The 19197-nt window shown below is 37.7% G+C and overlaps 1 protein-coding gene across 5 annotated transcripts in view; it reads left to right on the forward strand.

Annotated features, from left to right (window-relative positions):
* LOC135689988 (uncharacterized) overlaps positions 1–19197 on the forward strand; it is a 40654-nt gene that overhangs the window by 15862 nt on the left and 5595 nt on the right. For 2 of the 5 annotated variants that reach the window (XM_089116205.1, XM_065207384.2), the window contains exons 7-10: positions 147–278; positions 1205–1285; positions 2878–2967; positions 8709–9026. The exons of 1 other annotated variant lie outside the window; for it this stretch is intronic. In XM_089116205.1, the coding sequence (XP_088972331.1) occupies positions 147–278; positions 1205–1285; positions 2878–2967; positions 8709–8956 (551 nt within the window). In that variant the 3' untranslated portion in view covers positions 8957–9026. Of the gene's footprint in view, positions 1–146; positions 279–1204; positions 1286–2877; positions 2968–8708; positions 9027–13330; positions 16211–19197 lie in introns of those variants that run through there. 2 more of the 5 variants (XM_089116204.1, XM_065207365.2) reach the window with 2 other exon arrangements.

The following is a 19197-nucleotide window of genomic DNA, read 5'->3' on the forward strand; positions in this document are numbered from 1 at the left end:
ATACAAGTTGAATTAGGGCACCAACGTCTGCTTTCAAAAACAATCCTTGCTATCAAATTTTAGTATCACTTAACAATGTTGATTAGCTTTTTGTGACCGAGTTGCGATGTTAATCACAGTCAGTCTTTGTTTTTCTATTTTGGCAGCGAGTACCAAAGAAATTGTCAAAACGACAAAGCAAGCCACAACAATAGCAACAACAACAACAACAGCAACAAAAGCACCAACAACAACAGCAACAGCAACAACAACAAAAGCATTGTCTACCACTAATCGACGTCAGTTACTTTTAATACATGTTAATAAGCAATATTTTGTACAACGAACATTGATAACATGAAGTCGCACGAAAGATGCGAAAACTTCATACGAACTTAAGCATTATTCATCAGATTGTGAAAGGGAGAATGGTGGGTTTATCAATGTAAATAGAGGAGTTTTATTGGTTGTGTTTGTGTGTGTGTGACCAATCAGCGACTGCTACCACCTCTCATGGTGGTTGAGTCAAGCAAAGTCTTTCTGTATTCATAAGTTGGGGTTTTGGCTTTGACATGTAAGGATTCTAAGTATGTGATTTGTTTCTCCTTCTCCGTTTTTCAATTTACGCTTCTAATACCCAACTTTAACCGCACAAGATAGATCCATTGGTTTCTCAAAAACCATTTACTTAACGGGCAAACACGGAAAAGATTGGGTCACAAATAGGTCAAGAAGGTGATACGATGTACGTAAAGAGTGTATGTTGGAAGTTGTAGGATATGCGTTGGATTGGATTATTCGCCCTCAAGGAATTTTTGTTTGACAAACCACAGAGGCTGTAGCTGAAAGTTCTCTTATACAAGTACATTTAATTAAGGCTAGATCGTTTTTACGCCCATTTTAACATTTGCCTGTTTTTGCGTGCCTGTTCTCGGAATTTCACCGTTCAATTCTACTTCTGTCCCTTACTAGGAATGCATACTCAACATCGGTTATATATGATTTATATGATGAGATGGTTATCTAAACTTTTTGGTTTCAATTTGCTCAAGTGTAGCTAAACATTATACTAACTTCGAGGAAACAACTTCAGGTCAAACAACAATTAAACAAGTAAACACTATTCTAACTTCAAGTAAACAGATAATGAATAGCACAAGTTGAAAATATCACTATCTGGTATGTTACAGTTGCATAATTAATTATTTATTTCTCTTATTGCCAGCAACCACTACTCAATCGACTGAGACGATGTCAACAACAGCATTACCTGAAGCGACCATAAAAGCAACAACAACAACTAAAGGTAGATGTTTCATTTCATGCACTAGAGACTTGTCAAGGGAAGTTGGCTTTTTACCAGCCATCGTCAAGCACTGTGCAGTCATTTGGTCTAGCAAAGGCTATAACTCCTTCCCCCCTTCTTTTTTGCAATAATAGGTTAAAACGGTTTTGGAATTTCACTCAAACGCAACTTAGGAAAGTGTACATCAAAGGATTCTGAGTAGTAGCAGTTCTTCTTGGCTGGGAACCTATCTTTGTTCATTTTCTTGATATTTTATCTTTGTAGAATGATTGTTATATCTTCTAACTTAGTTAACTTTGTGTTTAATTATCCTCAAGCTAATTATATCTATTTTATAGTTATTGTTATCTTCTCTGAATCAGACTGTTTATGAATAATTAGTGGAAATAAGCAAGTTATTTCTAATAGTTGTGTTTTCTGGCGTTTTGAAAGGCTAGAGGGACAAGGGTCTACGATATCCTTTTAATGATAGATAAATGACTTGACATCACGGAACGATAAGATAAAAAGGAAGGGAGAAATGTACGAGGGACCCTGATACTGCTTGATGAGCATAGCTTGTTAGTATCCTAAACTACCTCCGAAAGCTAAGTAGCAAACAACACAATACATAACAACACAAACAATCTAGTTAGAGCAAACATTGACACATTGAGTTCTTTTTTGTGCTGAATCAGCCCGTTAACAAATTTTCCAATTGCAAAATTTCTTCATGGACCCCCCAGAATGTTTACATTTTTTCACCGCAAATGTCGCGAGTTATTCCCCCCTACCACCAATTCCAGCCAGCATTAGCGCTACCAATGCTGAAGCTTCTCAAAGAATACTCCTGGATAATGACAGATATCTCATAATAGTGATAAAAAAACTTCCTTAGAAACATTATCTTGCTGACATTTTTGTCGACTGTCTTATAGATACTAGATTTCACAAAAAGGTTGCTATGAGAGGTAAGCTAGACTGAAATGGGAGGGGGGGGGGTTACATGGCTCTTTAACCCTCTTTTACAAGGTACCTATTAATGCATTGAAAACGAAAGGCTTAGAAGCAAGCTAATGTTCGACAGGTCAAAGGTATGAATGAATTCTGAAACGTCAATTTACGTTTTTTTTTAAAAAATTGGATCAATACTAATTATTGAAGGCTTCTTAATTTTGCATCCAAATTTCAGGGTTTTAATACTAAATTTTTCCTAGCTGGTTTCTTATTTCGGGACCCAAAATTGCTTAATTGTTTCAAAGTTAAGCATTATTGCGAGAATATAAACGTAGATCCTCACGAAAAATGCCCAAGCAGGTCAAAATCCAAAGTATGCTAATTTTCTCAAAGAAGAATAAAAAAAACATTAAACTCTTTTGTTAAAAGGAAAGTTTTACAGTTGCTTGATATTTCTTGAACCCAGAACTGTTTTTTTTTCTCTTTATTTAAAGTTGGTACAATTTCTAGCTATGCATACAAGCTAATAAAAACCAACTAACTAAGGTTACTTACTAACTAAAGTTCTCTAACTAAAGTTACTTAAATTTTTTGAGCAGCCTAGAACTAGTTTCTTATAAACCAGTTTTTTATAGATAGAAAACGTATGTTTGCAGAAACAACAAAAGAAACGATATTGGAAACAACAATCACTGCACCAACATCAACTATGGCAAACCCAACAAGTTCATCATTGGGTCCTAAGGGTATGTTTATTATTGTTATTATTATCATTGTTTATAGCTCACTGAATGTCAGTGGTAATGTATTCTCGTGGTTTGGCATCAACATGATTTCTCGAGAAATCTCGAGAAAATTTCTCAAAACCCTAGCAGAATGTGAAGATACAGTTTTCTCACAAATCCGAGGGGCGATTTTGATTTGCCCCTCGCATAAATCCGTTTCCCTCTCCATTCCAATGTCCTCCAATTTTCATGGTGTTGTTACTATGAAGCCCTCTTCTCTGACTTATAGGATGAACGTCACTCTCTTGCTTTTTTTCGATCTTTTCTTTTTCCTTGGAATTTATTCTTGTATTAAAGGGAATGGCAAAGTCTTTGATTTTCACGAACTTTGTTTCTTTGTCTATCACAATTAAATCAGGACGTCTAGCTTCGATCCATTGGTCAGTTTGGATGTTAAAGTCCCACAATATCTCTCATTTTCCTGTACTAGTTATGGCTGATCTTCGACTACAATGGCTTTACTTTGATCCCATTTTTATGAGACACTTCCCAATGAATTAGTTGTCCAACCCAATCATGTCGACGCTTGTGCTCTTTTTGAGCCAGCTTACGATACGATTCTCAACAACAATTTAAAAATTTTCGACCATCATTATTACTACCATACAATTGTTGGCAGCAGACAAAATTCATTGATGGCCTAAAGATATCAAGCTTGCTAAATCAAGACACATATTTGAAAAAGAAATACAAAGTGAATATTATTTGAAAATGGCTTTGAAAATAGCAAACATTATACAACATATTTAAAGCTTTTTCGTCTGACACTCCTCAGAGCATAGAACGTCAGAATAAGGATCCGAAAGAACACGATGGAAAATATATACCCAGTTGTGGATCGAAATAGGCCAATCAGAAAAATGCAAGCACAAGACCGGTATAGTTGACCAATCAGTGCCTAAAGAAAAATTACCAATGGAGTCCAAGAGAGAAAACGAACTCCTTCTGTCTACACAATGGCGGTTTTTTCGTTTTTATGTAGATCGACTCCAAAACTGCTAGATGGAAGGACCACCGGGCTCTGCCAATCATCCGAAACATGTCGTCATTATAGAGTTTTCCACAAACTGGGTTGTCTAAAAGATGTTGACCGTTGGCAGACTCACTTGTTTTAACAGTGTTTCTAGACCTACAAGATCGAGAAGGCTGCTCTCTTTGAGGGGCAGTTTTGTTTCTTATGTTGGAAGGAACATGCTGTTTTATCTTATCCCCCAATCTTTGGGTTGTCCCAGGGGCGCAGTGGCTGGGGGGCAGGGGGGCAGCCGCCCCCCCCCCCCTGGCAAAAATTTTGTCGGATAGTCGAAAAATCCAACGTTTGTCGGAAAATTTGAAATATTAGACAAAATGTAAGGTTTTCATCGATCCTGTCCAAAAGGTCGCACATTTTTTAAACTTGTCGTAAAATAGGGCATGCTCAACCCTTCTTACTTATTTTCATTAGATTATTCATCGGAATCTTCGCATTGCTGAAATTTGTAAAGGAAATTGACGCTCTGGTCTCAGTTATTTTATAACTTCCATTTCCGACAGTTTAAGTTCAACTTAGTTCATTTCGAAATGAATTGGCTGGTGCTTTAGAAGACGCAAAAAGTTATTGTTTTCGCCATGACTTAGAAGAGCAAAATTTTGTTGAGCGACGTATACGCAGAAAGAAAAAGATGCCAGGGGAAAATTGCATGGATGAACTAGAAGGAAATAGGGAATCCGTATATCATCGTGATGGTAGATACAGCTATTAGCTCAATGAATACAAGATTCACGTCTCATAAGGCAATTTTGACAGATTTTGCCTTGCTCAACCCTGAATGTTTTCAAAAAACAATTGAAAGACAGTTGTGTGCAGTGTCATTCAAAAAGGTTGTGAAGAATTACGGCCTGGATGACGAAAAATAAAGAGATGAGTACAGCTCTTTCGTCAATAATTATAGCAAATTTTGGAAAGTTAGAGAGAAGAGCAGCCCTCAGCCGGCTGCAGGAGAAAGTCTTGATTTAAGCCCCGGCCAAACCACTCGATTTTTCACTCGATTTTTTACTCGACAAGAAATCGAGTGAAAAATAGAGTCGTTTGGCCACCTTGTCAAGCAAGTCGATTGGCGTCGTGTGATGTCGAGTGAAGTTTGATCTCGATAAAAAAGTCGAGTGAAAAAGGTGTTGTCAAATGAAAATCGAATCGTTTGGCCACCTTGTCGAGTGGGTCGAGCGAGCGCGTGCGCAACTATCATCTCTTATGCTGGGCAGGGAAGCATACTACCCTGGGGCCTTGAGGTCCAGGGGACCTTTTAAAGTGATGAATTTCATTTTAAGAATGGAATTAGTCAAAAGAAACAAAATTTTGCCTGAAAATAGTAATTTATTTTAACGAAATAAGTATTTAATGGCGGTTCCTGCATGAAACGGACGAACAGGGTCTTATGTCGCTCCAGTTCGTCAAGAGATTGTAAAAGGATATTTGCACACAAGATAAACACGGCAGCCGATTTGCGTTCCTTTGCCTTCATTTTGTTGGCGTGAGTGAAAAGTCGAATGAAAAATCAAGCGAAAGATCGAATCGTTTGGCCACCCATGCTCGACTTCGCTCGATTTTGAGATCAAATGTCGAGAGAAAGATCGAGCGAAAAATCGAATCGTTTGGCCAAGGCTTTGAATAGAGAAAACTTCCATTCAGTTCTTCAGTTGATGATAAGTACAACCTGAAAAGTGCCTTTCCGCAGCTGGTCCTTCTCTAAAAGATTCTCGTCACTTTGCCAATAGGTTCAACAAACTATGAAAAAGCTTTTTCAAAGCTGAGGATTGTAAAAAATCGGCTATGGTCAACGATGGGACAAGACCACCTTTCCTCTCTGATAACAATCAACGTCGAAAGTGATATTTTACAGTCGATAGACTATGGTGACATCATCGATTTGTATGCTGCCACACCTCTTTTGAGAAAAATGCTGCTTGAGTAACAGTTAATATCAATATCATTTAAAGGAAAACTATTCTTTTGGACGCGTTTTATCTATTTAAGGTTTAGCATAAATAAGTGCAAAGAAATTATGATGCGATTTAAAACTTGCCAAAAAAAACTTTTTGCTATAAACAGCTATAAACACTAACGTGACAGTTTATTGTCTAGTATAGCGAGAAGACCTGTAGGTGTAAATTTATAACTAGTTGCAGTTTTATTCATAGCGATTTATATTTGGTAAGTTTTGTTAGAATCGGTTAGAATAAAGGCTATTGTTGAACTTGAAGGTGTATAGCGAACGATCCATTCGTTATATTGTAGTATCAAGTGTTGTAGTATATGCAGCAAGAGTAATCTTCAAGGAATGTTTTGAGAAAAAATTTGTCGGAAAAATCATAGTTTTATCGGAAAAATTTTCAGCTTTGCCCCCCCCCCCAAAAGTTAACTCCCACTGCGCCCCTGGGTTGTGCGTCTACGTAGCCAGAATCACACTGGCACGTAAATTCATAAATGACAGAACTTGTTTGGTTAGTAGGAATGCAACCCTTTTGAATGAATGGAAAGGCTCTCCTAGTGCTGTAAACAATGCGAGGATTGACAGCAACGAAACATTCAGTTATGGCTTGCCTGATCTGGCTCTGGAATCGCAAGGAAGTGTTACCAATCCATGATAGTTTCAAATAAACTGGGCACTTTTGCGGACCAAACTTTTGAGCAGCCGAAAAACTTGCGATCTTCTCCTTAGTATAAAATAATATGACGTCTTCTGGATAGCTGTTGTCCAGAAAGATCGTTTTAAGTTTTTCCAGTTCAGCGTGCAGTTTAAAGCTTTTAGTATGTTGGTATAATGTTTGCTTTTTTCAAAGCCATTTTCAAATTCTGTACCGCAAAGAAATTGAATATTATTTACAATTTTTAAATAAAAGATTTTTGTTTGAAAGCGCTATGTAGAATTAGTCTAGGAAACCGATGACTATCATATTCATTCCGGTTCCATTGTTTTCTTACTTTTAGATTCAGTTTCATTCTGAAAATTCTCATATTCCATTCTACATCCTAAAAAGGAGTTTGTTTCAATACGATAGGCTTTGGTCTGAGCTTCAGGCAGCTTGAAACGTCTACCATTTGTTGGTTTTCCTATGCTTTCTCTTCTCAAAATAATTGTGGTTTCAGACCGAGTTTTCAGGTTTCAGTAACTCCCGTCTTAAATTTTTGGATTAGACGCCCTTTCAGCCAATACATTGAGAATGAACAGATAAAAACTTGGATTAATTTTGGACCCATGCTTATCATACGATTTTTCAGTTCAGGTTACATTTCCATGGTCATTCTCTGTTTTGCGCCAATTTTATATTTTCTGAGATATTTTTCAAGCTAACTTTTCGTGGAAGATGTTCTAAAGATGCCGCTTCATTTTCTTGACAGATAATCCTATTTGCATATCAAGAAGTTTAGCTATCCCTATTCCCATTTCCTTTAATTCACTCCTTTTTAAAAGAATATTTTTTGCAAGAACTTTTTGGCTAAAAAACAACCAATCTTAAAAAATATTGAATCAAAGATAATTGCTCAGCCTCGTTTCGCATTTTGGTGCTTCACTTTTCAGTGGTTGCCTCTTTTGTGTTGTTCATATCAGAGAATCGCATGAGTGCCATATCTCATTTATTCATCAAATAAATCTATTCATTTTATCGAATCATAGGCCCTTCCTCCTATTTACTTTTACTCACGAGCTCGTCCCTTGGAGAGTGATGCATGAAGACCATGTTTTTGAATAAAGGCCACGTCGTCGCATGCACGGTTGAAAACGATCTTTTTGCTGGCACAAAGTCACAGGAATCGCCAGCAAAAACTTCACAACGTAAATTGCATTTTTTCCTGTTTACTCCACGATCCTTTCAAGATTGACGATTTTATCAAGCTAGAGCCTTAAGTTGTATCCGTTACAAATACATCTTCTAAAAAATCATTAAGGAAATTTTTCGTCAATTGGACATTAGATACCGGGTTTCAGTTCTAAATACCTTAACGTTTTAAAGGCAATCTGTCACGACGTTGATTGATTATAAGAACAAACGGATTTTTTATTGTTTCCAGTCACCTTTAATTTATCGCATTGTAAAAAATATGGCGGAGCGCTGGAATCGTGTTTAGGCTATTGTTCCAGCTATTGTTCTCGTTAACCAATCCACAACGAGACAGATTGCCTTTGATGTCATTTTCAAATCGAACGGTGCTTTCTTTGAATTTCTCAATTCCTTCTATATAATAATGCCAATCTTCCATTGCAATAAAGTCTCTACAATCTTGTACAAAAATTTTGGATGTCATTTTTAAAAATAATATGGTTTAGATTTTTACGTTTTCCTGCAGATTTTTCCCCTCTCTTCCCTTTAGCCATGTTGCGCATTAAAGGCTCATTTATATCTAACATGCATAATTGTACAGGGGAGAGGAGGCGGCGGTATTAGATTTGTGAAAATATCCTGAGTTCCAATAGCTGTTATACAGGGTTGCAAACCCAAAACAGCGACATGTAGTAGATCTTACATTTCTAATCATCATAAGGTTAATATTTATAGCACAGAGAGCAATATTAACATTTTCCCATCATGTTAAACGCATGCGGAACATTCTCGCTGTTATGGCTATGCCGTGGTTTTTCAGTGACATTTCCAAATCTTCAAACTGCTATTTTAAATTTTACACGACCCAACATCTCTGACAAAAAAATAAACATTTCACTTAACAGAATGCAAAGAAACCATTCAAGGAAGAGAGTATCGTGGATTACTTTCTAAAACAGTCACTGGGGTAGATTGCCAAAGATGGGATCAACAAGTTCCGCACTATCACTCGGTGAGTCCACAGGACTTCCCAAATAGTGACCTCGAAAGCAACTACTGCAGGAACGCAGATGGAGAGCCATCCGGACCATGGTGCTATACGATGAACCCTGATATACGCTGGGAGTACTGCAATGTTCCATTCTGCACTTAGCCCTACGCATTACAGAGACAAAAAAACACTTCTTGAAACTTCTTGGGAAAAATATGAAAATAAAAGGAAATTTTCGAGTCTTGAATATTTGAGTCTCTTACTTACCGTGGTTAAGCCCTGTGTATCAAGGAACTGCAGGCATAAGAAATGCTTTACAATGAAATGTCGTGATAAATAAGGCACAACAGCGAGAATTTCATAACGTCTCTTTGATAATTACAAAAGGCCAATTTCATGGGCACTTTTGGGCACTTTGGGACCCCTTACTCCTCCTATCAATGGGAAAGAAGGACGGCTGCTCCTCCGTGTCCCTCTCTCCGGCATCCCAGGAAATTATCCTCCTGTCCTGTTCATTCTAGAGCCCCGTCAATTCCGCACTCGAGAGTAATCGATGTCTCAAAACCTAGTCTCCACAACGGGGTACTTAAGCGATGACGGTACATAAATCTATTTTTAGAATATTAGAATTTAGAGCCCATAACTGAAAATATCTTCAAGGAATACCACAGAATGTGTTGAAGATTGGCTGAAATATAGGAACATAAGCACAGGCTTTTTCCCTCTCAAACCTCTGTAATTTGATCTCTGTTCAAAAGATAATTGCAATTGCTAATGGTGGCTGCCAACAGCCCAGGGCAGAAAGAGGCCTAGCTGAGGATTCGAAGGCGATTTTCTTTTACATTTTTCGTTATCGTTGTTATTTGATCTTGATTAAATCTCTTGAGATGATTTTTATCCGTGAAGTCAAGAATATGAAAAATTAGTCTAACGAACCGATAGCCAACTTCCTTATTTCCCAGGGGGGCTAAGCCCCCCAAATTTTCGTCAGGAGGGACTAAAACCCTGGAATGAAATTTCGTCAGGAGCGAAATGAATATGGAGTAGTGTGAACATAGTGCAATAAACTTTTGTCGCCGACAAACCTAGTAGTATTTAGAACATTCTAGACTTTTGCTTTCGTAATACATAGTTACCTCGAATTATCTGCCAGCATGCTTTCTTAGTTATAATTATGCGATCCCTATATTTGTAGCCGCTGTTATCATAATATCGTAGTTAGCCAGTTAGTCATTTAGGCCTAGTCATGCTTCCTATGAAAACCTAGCCTCGATTTCGTTCACAATTTTCTAGAACATTCTCTAAGGGGCATATTTAGGAAGTTAGAAATATTACGTAAAATCTGTCATGATTATTCAGCAATTTCGTAGCTAGAACTTTCTGTAGCAAAAGTATATAAGCAGACAAGTAGAGAGGAGTATTCAGCTAGCGAGAGTGAAGTAATTGATCATAGCGAATTAATCACAAACGGATTGATTCTCTGAGTTCTTTCCTGTAAGAGTTTATTGTTGCGGAGAACTAGATAAAAATTTCCGACACTTCACATGTCAGTGATGATCTACTTTTGCAGTAAACAATACAGCTTATATCTGGCAAAGCAACGTGGAAAACGATTCTCTAATTTCTTTTTCATGATTCTCTGCACTAGATCGAGAAAGAAATTAACTGTAAATAGAATCTGTCAGAGTTTCAGAGTTTCATAAAAGTCAATACTTTTTCATAAACAGCCATAATGGTTTTTAGAGTTTCAGACAACTTCAATTTTGAAGATAATTCCCTGAATATGCAAATCGCAAATTGATGATCGTTTCGCGATTAAAGCTTATCAGAATCATCGTTGGAAGGTTCGAGCAGTTTTGATAGTTTATAATCCATGTGGTCTGTTGAATTGAAACACGTTCTTGTGACTTTCAGTTAATCCCCTTATAAAATCCTATCTAGGAAGTGGGCCTGCGAGTTCACCAGCCCTTGACTGCCTGGCAGGGCCGTCGCTACGGGGGGTGTGGGTGGTGTGACACCCCCCCCCCTCCAGACCCTAACCGTGTCGGCAAATCTTCGTCAACCTCTTAGAAACTGGCAAATTTTCAGAAGAAAGACAGAGAATTTTGCCATTTTCAAATAGATAATATCGGTTGTTGATGACAGCACTAGTCACAGTTGAAATTTGTGAAAACCTAACGAGAATAATTGATGATCGTTCAAACTCTCTCGTGCTGAAGGCCAGGCGCGGTCTGGCCCGGGTGGCAAAGTGGCGATCCCCACCGGGCCCTCAGACATGTAAAGTAAAGAAAATTACGGGCCAATTCTGCAAAAGTTGGAGTGGAGAAGATAATTTTCATAAACTGGAAACTACATACAGTCACAGCCAAGGCCCCTAACATGCGTGCTGGCTTCACAACTAAGCATCAAAATGAAGTCTGCGCGCAGGCCAAAGGGCCCCACTATGACCAACATCCATTATACAGAAATTCTATTTCAAATTTTGCACAAAGACAAATCTTTCCTACTTTCTAGAGAAATTTTGAACTATATGTAGAGATCAAGGAGCTGCTGTTTTTAGTTAGTTGTCCACAGTCGCCATTGTTACGTTTCTAGCTAATAATGACCTTCCACACATGATCGAACGTTCCCTAGGGTCATATCACTTCAAGGGAAGAAAGTTGCGCAGGAAGAAAGCTTCTCAAATTGGGAAATTTTTGGAACCAACTTCGCGAAAGAAGCGAAATAGGCGCTTCGCAAAAACAAACTTTCACGTTTTAGCGAAAATCATGGACTTTGCGTGAAAAACATTTTTATTCAATTGATGTTTCCTTCTATTTTTATTTCACTTCGTCAAAGTTTTCCAGAGGATCAACAGCAAAATTTTCTGGATATTTCACAAAAATAAATTTTCGAAAATTTAGTATTTCAGGAAGTTTTGCGTATCAATCATCCGCGATTTTAGGCCATAAACGCTAAAAACGCAAAGGTTCCTTCCCTGGAAAGTTTCTTCCTGTGAAAATTTCTTTCCGCGAAAGTTTCTTCCTTGAAAGTAGTAAGTAACAGTTAAAGGCCTTCCCTGCTGCCCTTTAAGTTTTCCTTTTCTCTGAAACCCTCTGCAAGGTGCATGCTTAAAAGCTATAACGAGGTTTTTCTGTTTGCTAATTGTTAAATGACCAACGTGTTTAGAATAATAAAGTTTGGTACAGACTAAGGAATCTGTATCGTTTTAAGTTCTCTCAATGATGTTTTAGTGTGAATAAGTTTGTAGGTCACTAGATTTCAAATTGTAGCCAAGATACTAACCTAGAGAAAAGAAAAGAGCATTCAGGTTGAATTTTTGATTATTTTCTTGGCTCAATTTCAGAATACTATAAATATATATATATTTATATATGAGGTTCGCTTGAAAATGTTGCAAAAGTTTTCACACTAGGATTGTTGTTTTGAACTGTTATTAGAGTTTCTTAGAGTTACAAATAGAACCATTGTTTTGCTGTTATTGTGCAGAGTTTAACTCCATACATAGAATCCTTGATTTAAAAAGAGAACCACAACCGTCAATGATTGATTTGAACTGTGCATATTTTAGCCTTTTCTCGCATTAGTTAGTGTGGCTCAAAAAAGTTTATCTGCCACACCCTGAGCCGGGACATTTTGGTTTGCTGGCCACCCTGCAGTTATGACACTGAGCAAAACTGAAATATAGCAGTTCGAGAAAAACATTCGCGAGTTTTATCAATGATAATTATAGTCGTTTGAGAACCAGGCCCATTTCTGTTGCCACGCCCATTTTGTCGGCAAACCACTGGTTTTGCACCCCCCCCCCCATTAAAATTTTCTAGCGACGGCTCTGCTGCCTGGACAATACAGTGGAACCTCCATATAACGGACACCAGTGGGACCAATGTGATTGTCCGTTGTAGAGAGGTGTCCGCTGTATGGAGGTGTCATCTTTTTTTAACACTGAACATACAAGATATTTGAAGGAGCGCGTCTTGTTAAGAAAATAACAACACTGAGGAAGAAAGGAACATTTTTGCTCCGGATACTACAGTGTAATCAAAGTGAAATGTTTTGCCGAACATGTTTTGTGCAGAAAAAACTCTTTACTACTAAAAACTTTATATCTATTTACCTGTCCAGTGGTCCCTTGAAAGTGGAATGCAATAATCGAAGTGATCATTTCGTTATAAGAAATGCATCCTTTCGTAAAAAAACATTTAAATCATGAAGTAAGATATAGTTGTCTTTTGCCTCATGTTTGCCAATGCGTTTTTCTAACTTTGCTGCGACAGAAGCAACTGCATCAAGCAAACCAGTGTCATCCCTTGTCATCGCGAAATCCTGCAGGTCATCAACTACTGGTTTGGCCAGCCCAAAATCTTTTATATTTGGCTCTTTCACAATGGGGTCAAACCTGGAAAGTGCTGACTGAAAAGTCGCATAAGCGAAAACAGATTTTTATTGTTCCTTGTTTTACGTTTGCCCATGCATCTACAGCCCATTTTATAGCCTGTGATACATTGAAGTTCTTTATTATTCCAGCATCTAGGGGCTGTAAACGTGAAGTCGTATTCTTTGGGAAGAATTTGACAGTTATGTTTGAAAACATTCCTTCTAGCTCAGGGGGGGATGACATGGTGCATTGTCCATGAAAAGGGGAATCTTTCTTTGCTCTATCACAAGTTTTCTGTTGAATCGATGCAAAATCCTTTCCACGAGCTCCGAATTCATCAATGCTTTTTTGTTGTTGAAATAGAACGCTCCACATGGCCATGTTTTGTTTGAAAAAGTTTGGAAGCATCTCGGATTTTTGCTCTTTCCGATGATGGTAGGCATCTCTCTTTCGCCTCCTTTCCATCGTTTCCATTTGTGAGACAAGGACTTTTCAGGCAAAGCTTTCCAAAAGAATCCAGTTTTGTCTAAATTCCAAACATCTCTCAGTTCATAACCTATAAATATTTCCCTTCTTCTCCAGAGACACAAAACTGGGCAAAATTGTAATGTTCTTTCCATTTATCCAACCAGCCATTTTGGAGGACTTAGACGTGTTTGACCCTAAACAGTTTGCAATAGCTTTGGCTTCTTCTTGGATCATTGTTCTGCTAATAGGAATGTTTGATCCCCTTGCCCGACAAAACCAGTCAAAAACAGCTTTATTTACATCAGCAAATTCTGCAGGTCTTTTCTTCTTAGCGTTTGCTGAACTTTCGTTGGACTCCCAAGATTTTATAATCTCACTTTCTATTTTCAATATGCATGAAAGTCGTGTTTTCCCTATTCCAAATTTTTTCGCGATTTGACGTATACCGAAAGATCTATGTTCCTTTGTGAACGTTATTAGTTAGACTTTTTCTTCAAGAGATAAAAACTTGCGCTTCTGACCCAAGCGTGTAGCCATGGCGAAGAAATACTGTAACAGTAAAATTGTCGAATTGAACGGCTTCAGCACTCGAGTTTCTTGTAGAGAGTTTCTTATAATAAAGAGTGTAAAGTACTGGTCGTCATTATTTAAGTTTACTGTCATCGCATCACTGCTGATATCCGGCAAGGTTCTTCTTACATCCCGCCCAGGAAAACATATTGTATCTTCGAATTTTTTTGGGTTATCAAGGTCTATGAGTAAAATTGTCTTCATATTTAGAGCAGCTGTGTTCAGTAAAGTCCTTATTACAGTGTTCCATCCAACTTCATTCAAGGCATTAGGTCACGTTAAGAAAACAAACTTCATTCTCAGAAAGGTCTTTCATTTCAAAATGGCATTGCAAGCAGTTGTTGAAAATCTTGCATATTTTGAGTTTAATTCATTTATTAGATGCTAACATGCCTATTCCAATGTTTGGAGACCTGTTATCGGAGAAGTCTTGCTTTGCTACAGAGCGCCAGCAAATGAAAACGATGCCAATGCAGTTGCTTTAACTACATCAAAAAACAAAGGTGTTCATGGTCATCTGCCTATTTACTTTTGCAAATAGGTTTCAAGGTTTTTAATGAAGACCACCAATAAACTATGGCTGAAGTGACTGGAAAAAACTTTAATCGAAGTGCTGGGTTTGGAGTCAAATTCCATGCAAATATAAATTTTATGGAGACGAAACATCAATTGAATGGTTAAAATAGAAATTGGAACATGAAGAGGAAACATTAAAGAACATGTTCTGCCACACTGGAAGTCGAAGAAAGAGAAAACATCCCTCAGACAATTAAGTTTAAAGTAATGTTTTTTCAAAATTGATAATGTTATTTAAAATGAAACAGCTATTGTCCGCTATAAAGAGGTTTTTGTTTATGAAAATGTTTTTTTTGGGCAGATAAGGCTGTCCGTTGTCCGTTGTAGAGAGGTGTCCGCTGTAAAGAGGTTTCTTTTAAAAAGAAATGACAATGTGAAATTTTGGGACTCAACTATCTGTCCGTTGTTTGGAGGTGTCCGTTGTATAGAGGTGTCCATTGATGGAGGTTCCACTGTAATGAAAATTGGCATGCATCCACGGCTACAGGCATTCCAGCAGCGAAGCATTTTCAAAATCAGATATCACTTTTTAACGAGACAGCTCAAACAATCTACTGTCTGATGTCTACTGAGACGGCTTTGAGGGACTGCATGGCATTTAAGTGACCCTGAATACTATGTCAAAACTTTTATTTCTAATATCCCACCTGACTATGACATGGAAATATTTATAATCTGGTCACTTCTAGTACAACATTCACAATGCTAAAATATATTAACAGACAAACACAAAAGGCATGTGGAAATCTGACATTCGCCAATGTTACGAATATCTGGATCCGCTTTACTTTCAGTGATGTTAGGCTTGTCGAGGCTTGCGCTATTGCACTATTCCAATCAAAATTCATCAATTTTACTGTTTGAAATGAGGTTGGTCATTAAAACTGGCGAAGAAGCAAGGTCTGCAATAGATCATGTTTTACCTATTTGGATAATGTGTCACAGGTAAACAATACATTTTTACAGAACAAGGAAAGTGTCTACTAGAAAAGTAACACAAAATGACGTCTGGGTGCTGGAATAATTAACATCAACAAGATCTTATAGCAAGGAATGACATTGTAATTTTGATTGAGTGCGCCAAGGAACAACGGTCAGGGTTTGAAATTATTCCCTAAACAAATGTTCGACATCTCGTGTCGGCCAACAGAAGCTGCGTTTCTTTGTTGCGTAGTTTATCTTATAGGGGACGATAAGGAGAAAAAGATCTAACAAGGACATTGCTATAATATACTGACAGACGTTTACTTCATACAAGATGTCTTGTATAGGAAAAAGTAAACTTGTGAAACTTAAGCACATGATCCTATGTGCAGGGCTGATGTCTTTGTATTTCAGTTTGATATTTGTAGTCATGATTGTCAACGAGTGGAAAATCACGAAAAGGACCAACGACAATGATATTGAAGATGCAAGCTTACGAAGTATGCAGGTTTACTCATACTTAACCTTCTACAAAGTAACATTGCTTTCTTGATTTTTATCATTTGTTCCTCATTCGCCCATATAAATTGTAACTCTTTCAAAAATGATGAAAAACTTGATGAAAACGATATTGGCATTTGACAAAGGATAAACCTGACTCGAATAAAGGATTTTTGAACATTATTCTGATGTAAAGATTCAAAAGAGGGTTTTCTATGATTCATTTGTGAAGAATTTCCCGACTGCTTGCTTTCTTGCAGTTGTTGAATGCTTTTGTTCAATAAGGATAAGAAGACTTATTAGTTAAAGGACAAGTGACACACTTTTCACCCTATCTTTTCTTTTCATTATCTTAAAGATCATCATTTAGAAGTGAGTTTTTCCTGGTTTAGAACAAAAAAATCTTATCAAGGGGCGCAGGGGGCGCGTTTTTGCTTTTTATCACGTGACCCTATGACGTACATTGTGATAACTCGGAATTATCCTGTCATTAATAGAGAGTTTACGAAACACGACGCAACAGGTCCAGACGAACTGAATTCGTTTAGAAGCGTGTTGTAAACGTTCATATTGCATTGTATACCAGTAGCAGCAATAACAAATTATCACAATCTACGTCACGGTGTCACGTGATTCATTTCCTGCCATAATTTGAAAAGGGTTTTTAAGTAGGAAAATGAAATCAGAAAGAAAAAATATTTCAGCGCCACTCTCATACAGCATTTTACTTTGAGTTAAAAGAAGAAACAAATTTGGCGCCAAAAGCGTGTCACTTGTCCTTTAAGAATCAGCAGATTCATGACCGTGTAAGAAACTTACAACTTCACCGTTTGTGGTACTTTGTGGTTTGTAACCTTGAATTCATTTGAATCAAAAGAATAGAGTAAAGGAAGGGGGTATAGCCCATGGAGGATTTGTAGGTCATTACCCTGTTCCATTACCCTAAGTCCAATCTACTTCTAACTGTTTTATCTTCTCTGGGTAAACCAAAATGGGACCTACTCAAACACTGTACACTAGCTAAAAAGTTCTAACTAACTTTGTGCAAACTTGTTGCTACTGCCATTCATTGGTTCTGCAACTTCCTTATCATTGGAAATTATTTTATTATTATCGAAAAGGGAAGTTCTTGAATTCGATCGACTTTTATCGTGAAGGATAACAATTTTCCAAAATTTCTTGTTGTCAGTAATATCAGAAGTATTCAAGTTTTATGGAAATTTCTTGTTTCCGTTCTAAATAACGTTTCCCAATTTTCAACAGTGCAGTTTTTATTACATCTATTTTTCAACCTAGAACGCAACATAGTAGCTTTACGCTACTCAAAACTGAGAACTTAAAACACATACCTAGTTAAACAGTTCACTTGAATCTTAGTACTAGAGTCACTATAGGACCCACAATGTCTATGCAAACACTAGAAACCATAATGATCTTCATATCACGAAAGTATAGCTAGAAGGTACCAAACGAGACTTCTCTACCGTACTCTAGCTAATCTATACTCCTTTGCCGTAGAAAATTTGAATAATTATCCGGTGCAATACAATACTGTTTTATCGTACCATTCAAGAGCAGGAGTGGCGGCATGGGGGTGGCAAGGGGGGGCTTAAGATTTTAGTTAGCCCATCCTCCCGTCGGCAGCCAATCAATTTTTGCTTTCTCAATACCGTCGGCACTTGATGGATGTCACCCTGTTTACATATCGCTTGAATGACATAAATAATCGACGAGAAAACTGCACTGGCTGGTTTATGGTTTTCTCAATGGCTTTTCTTCGGCAATTTTACTATCATAGTGGCATTATATCCTGTCGCTTCCGTGAAAGCTGTAACATTGTTTCATGGTGCTCCTTCGCATGACCCACAATACCATGGTGCTCCTCTCGGTTGAAATCCCTGTTGCTGCTTGGAATTCATGCGAAACGTGGAGAGATGCTTGGTGTCACTTATATCTCAATAGGAAATTTCAGGTAAAATCCGCTCGGTGGAAGAAACGCTTTAGGTATTTCAGAGACCTTCCAGTCATATAATCAATAAAGGATCAAGCAAAGGCAGTTTCTCTGTTGGTTAAATATGATTTTCATTTATATGAATGAAGGTAAACATGATTTGAAGAATTTACGGTTGCTTGTTGGCAATAAATCTAAAATTCCAGACCCTTTTTAGGTAAAATTATGCCTTGTGTCCATTTCTCCAAAAGTTTCTCAGTAGAAGCGTCAACTGCAATTCACTATGAGCTCCAGATTTTTCTTAACATTCATAAGGCATGCTAAGATGGAGAGAGGGCTCTAAATTTAGAAGTAACTGACAACCTGGTTTTATTCAAGACCACGGCGAAATTGTTGTTTTTATCTGCTGTAAAAAAGTTTTGCAAAAAACAATAATTTTCAATAGGATTAGGAGGATTGCTTTAGTGAAATTTGCTTAAAAGAGTGCATTTTCCAGGGAACTGGAAGCATCAAAATTCGAAAATTTCCTTCCCCTTCGGCGGCAACCATGGTGCCGCCTCAGGTAGCAACTATATCTTTTGCCCGTCCTGATATGGAGATTTGACAAGACTATTAGGAAAGTCCGTTATTATCATACAGAGTTTGACAAAATGTATTGCAGAGGTTTGTGGCAGCAGCTAAAAAATTGCAGGCAATAATTTTTTAATCAGGCAAATTTGTAGTCCAAATCCCATCCCCCCCTCCCCACAAGGCTTGCTTCGCGACAGCCCTGCCTTCTATATGGGGCTCATCGAATTTTTTTCTGTCGGCAATTTGATACATCCAGCGTCGGCAGTTACGGAGAATATAAACGTCGGCACCTTGAAGGTTTGTCTCTAGCGCCACCCCTGTTCAAGAGAGGTCTCAGAACTTGCCAAGAAACTGAAGCACGGCCCCTCAGTAGAGCAGCACCATAATTTTTCATTTTTGGTTGTAACATGTCATCAAGATAAAATATTGATGTTATTACTCGATAACCCATTTAAATGTGTTGCT

This window comes from Rhopilema esculentum, chromosome 5 (genome assembly GCF_057945365.1).
Source record: "Rhopilema esculentum isolate cy_ngs chromosome 5, ASM5794536v1, whole genome shotgun sequence".
NCBI classification, from domain to species: domain Eukaryota; kingdom Metazoa; phylum Cnidaria; class Scyphozoa; order Rhizostomeae; family Rhizostomatidae; genus Rhopilema; species Rhopilema esculentum.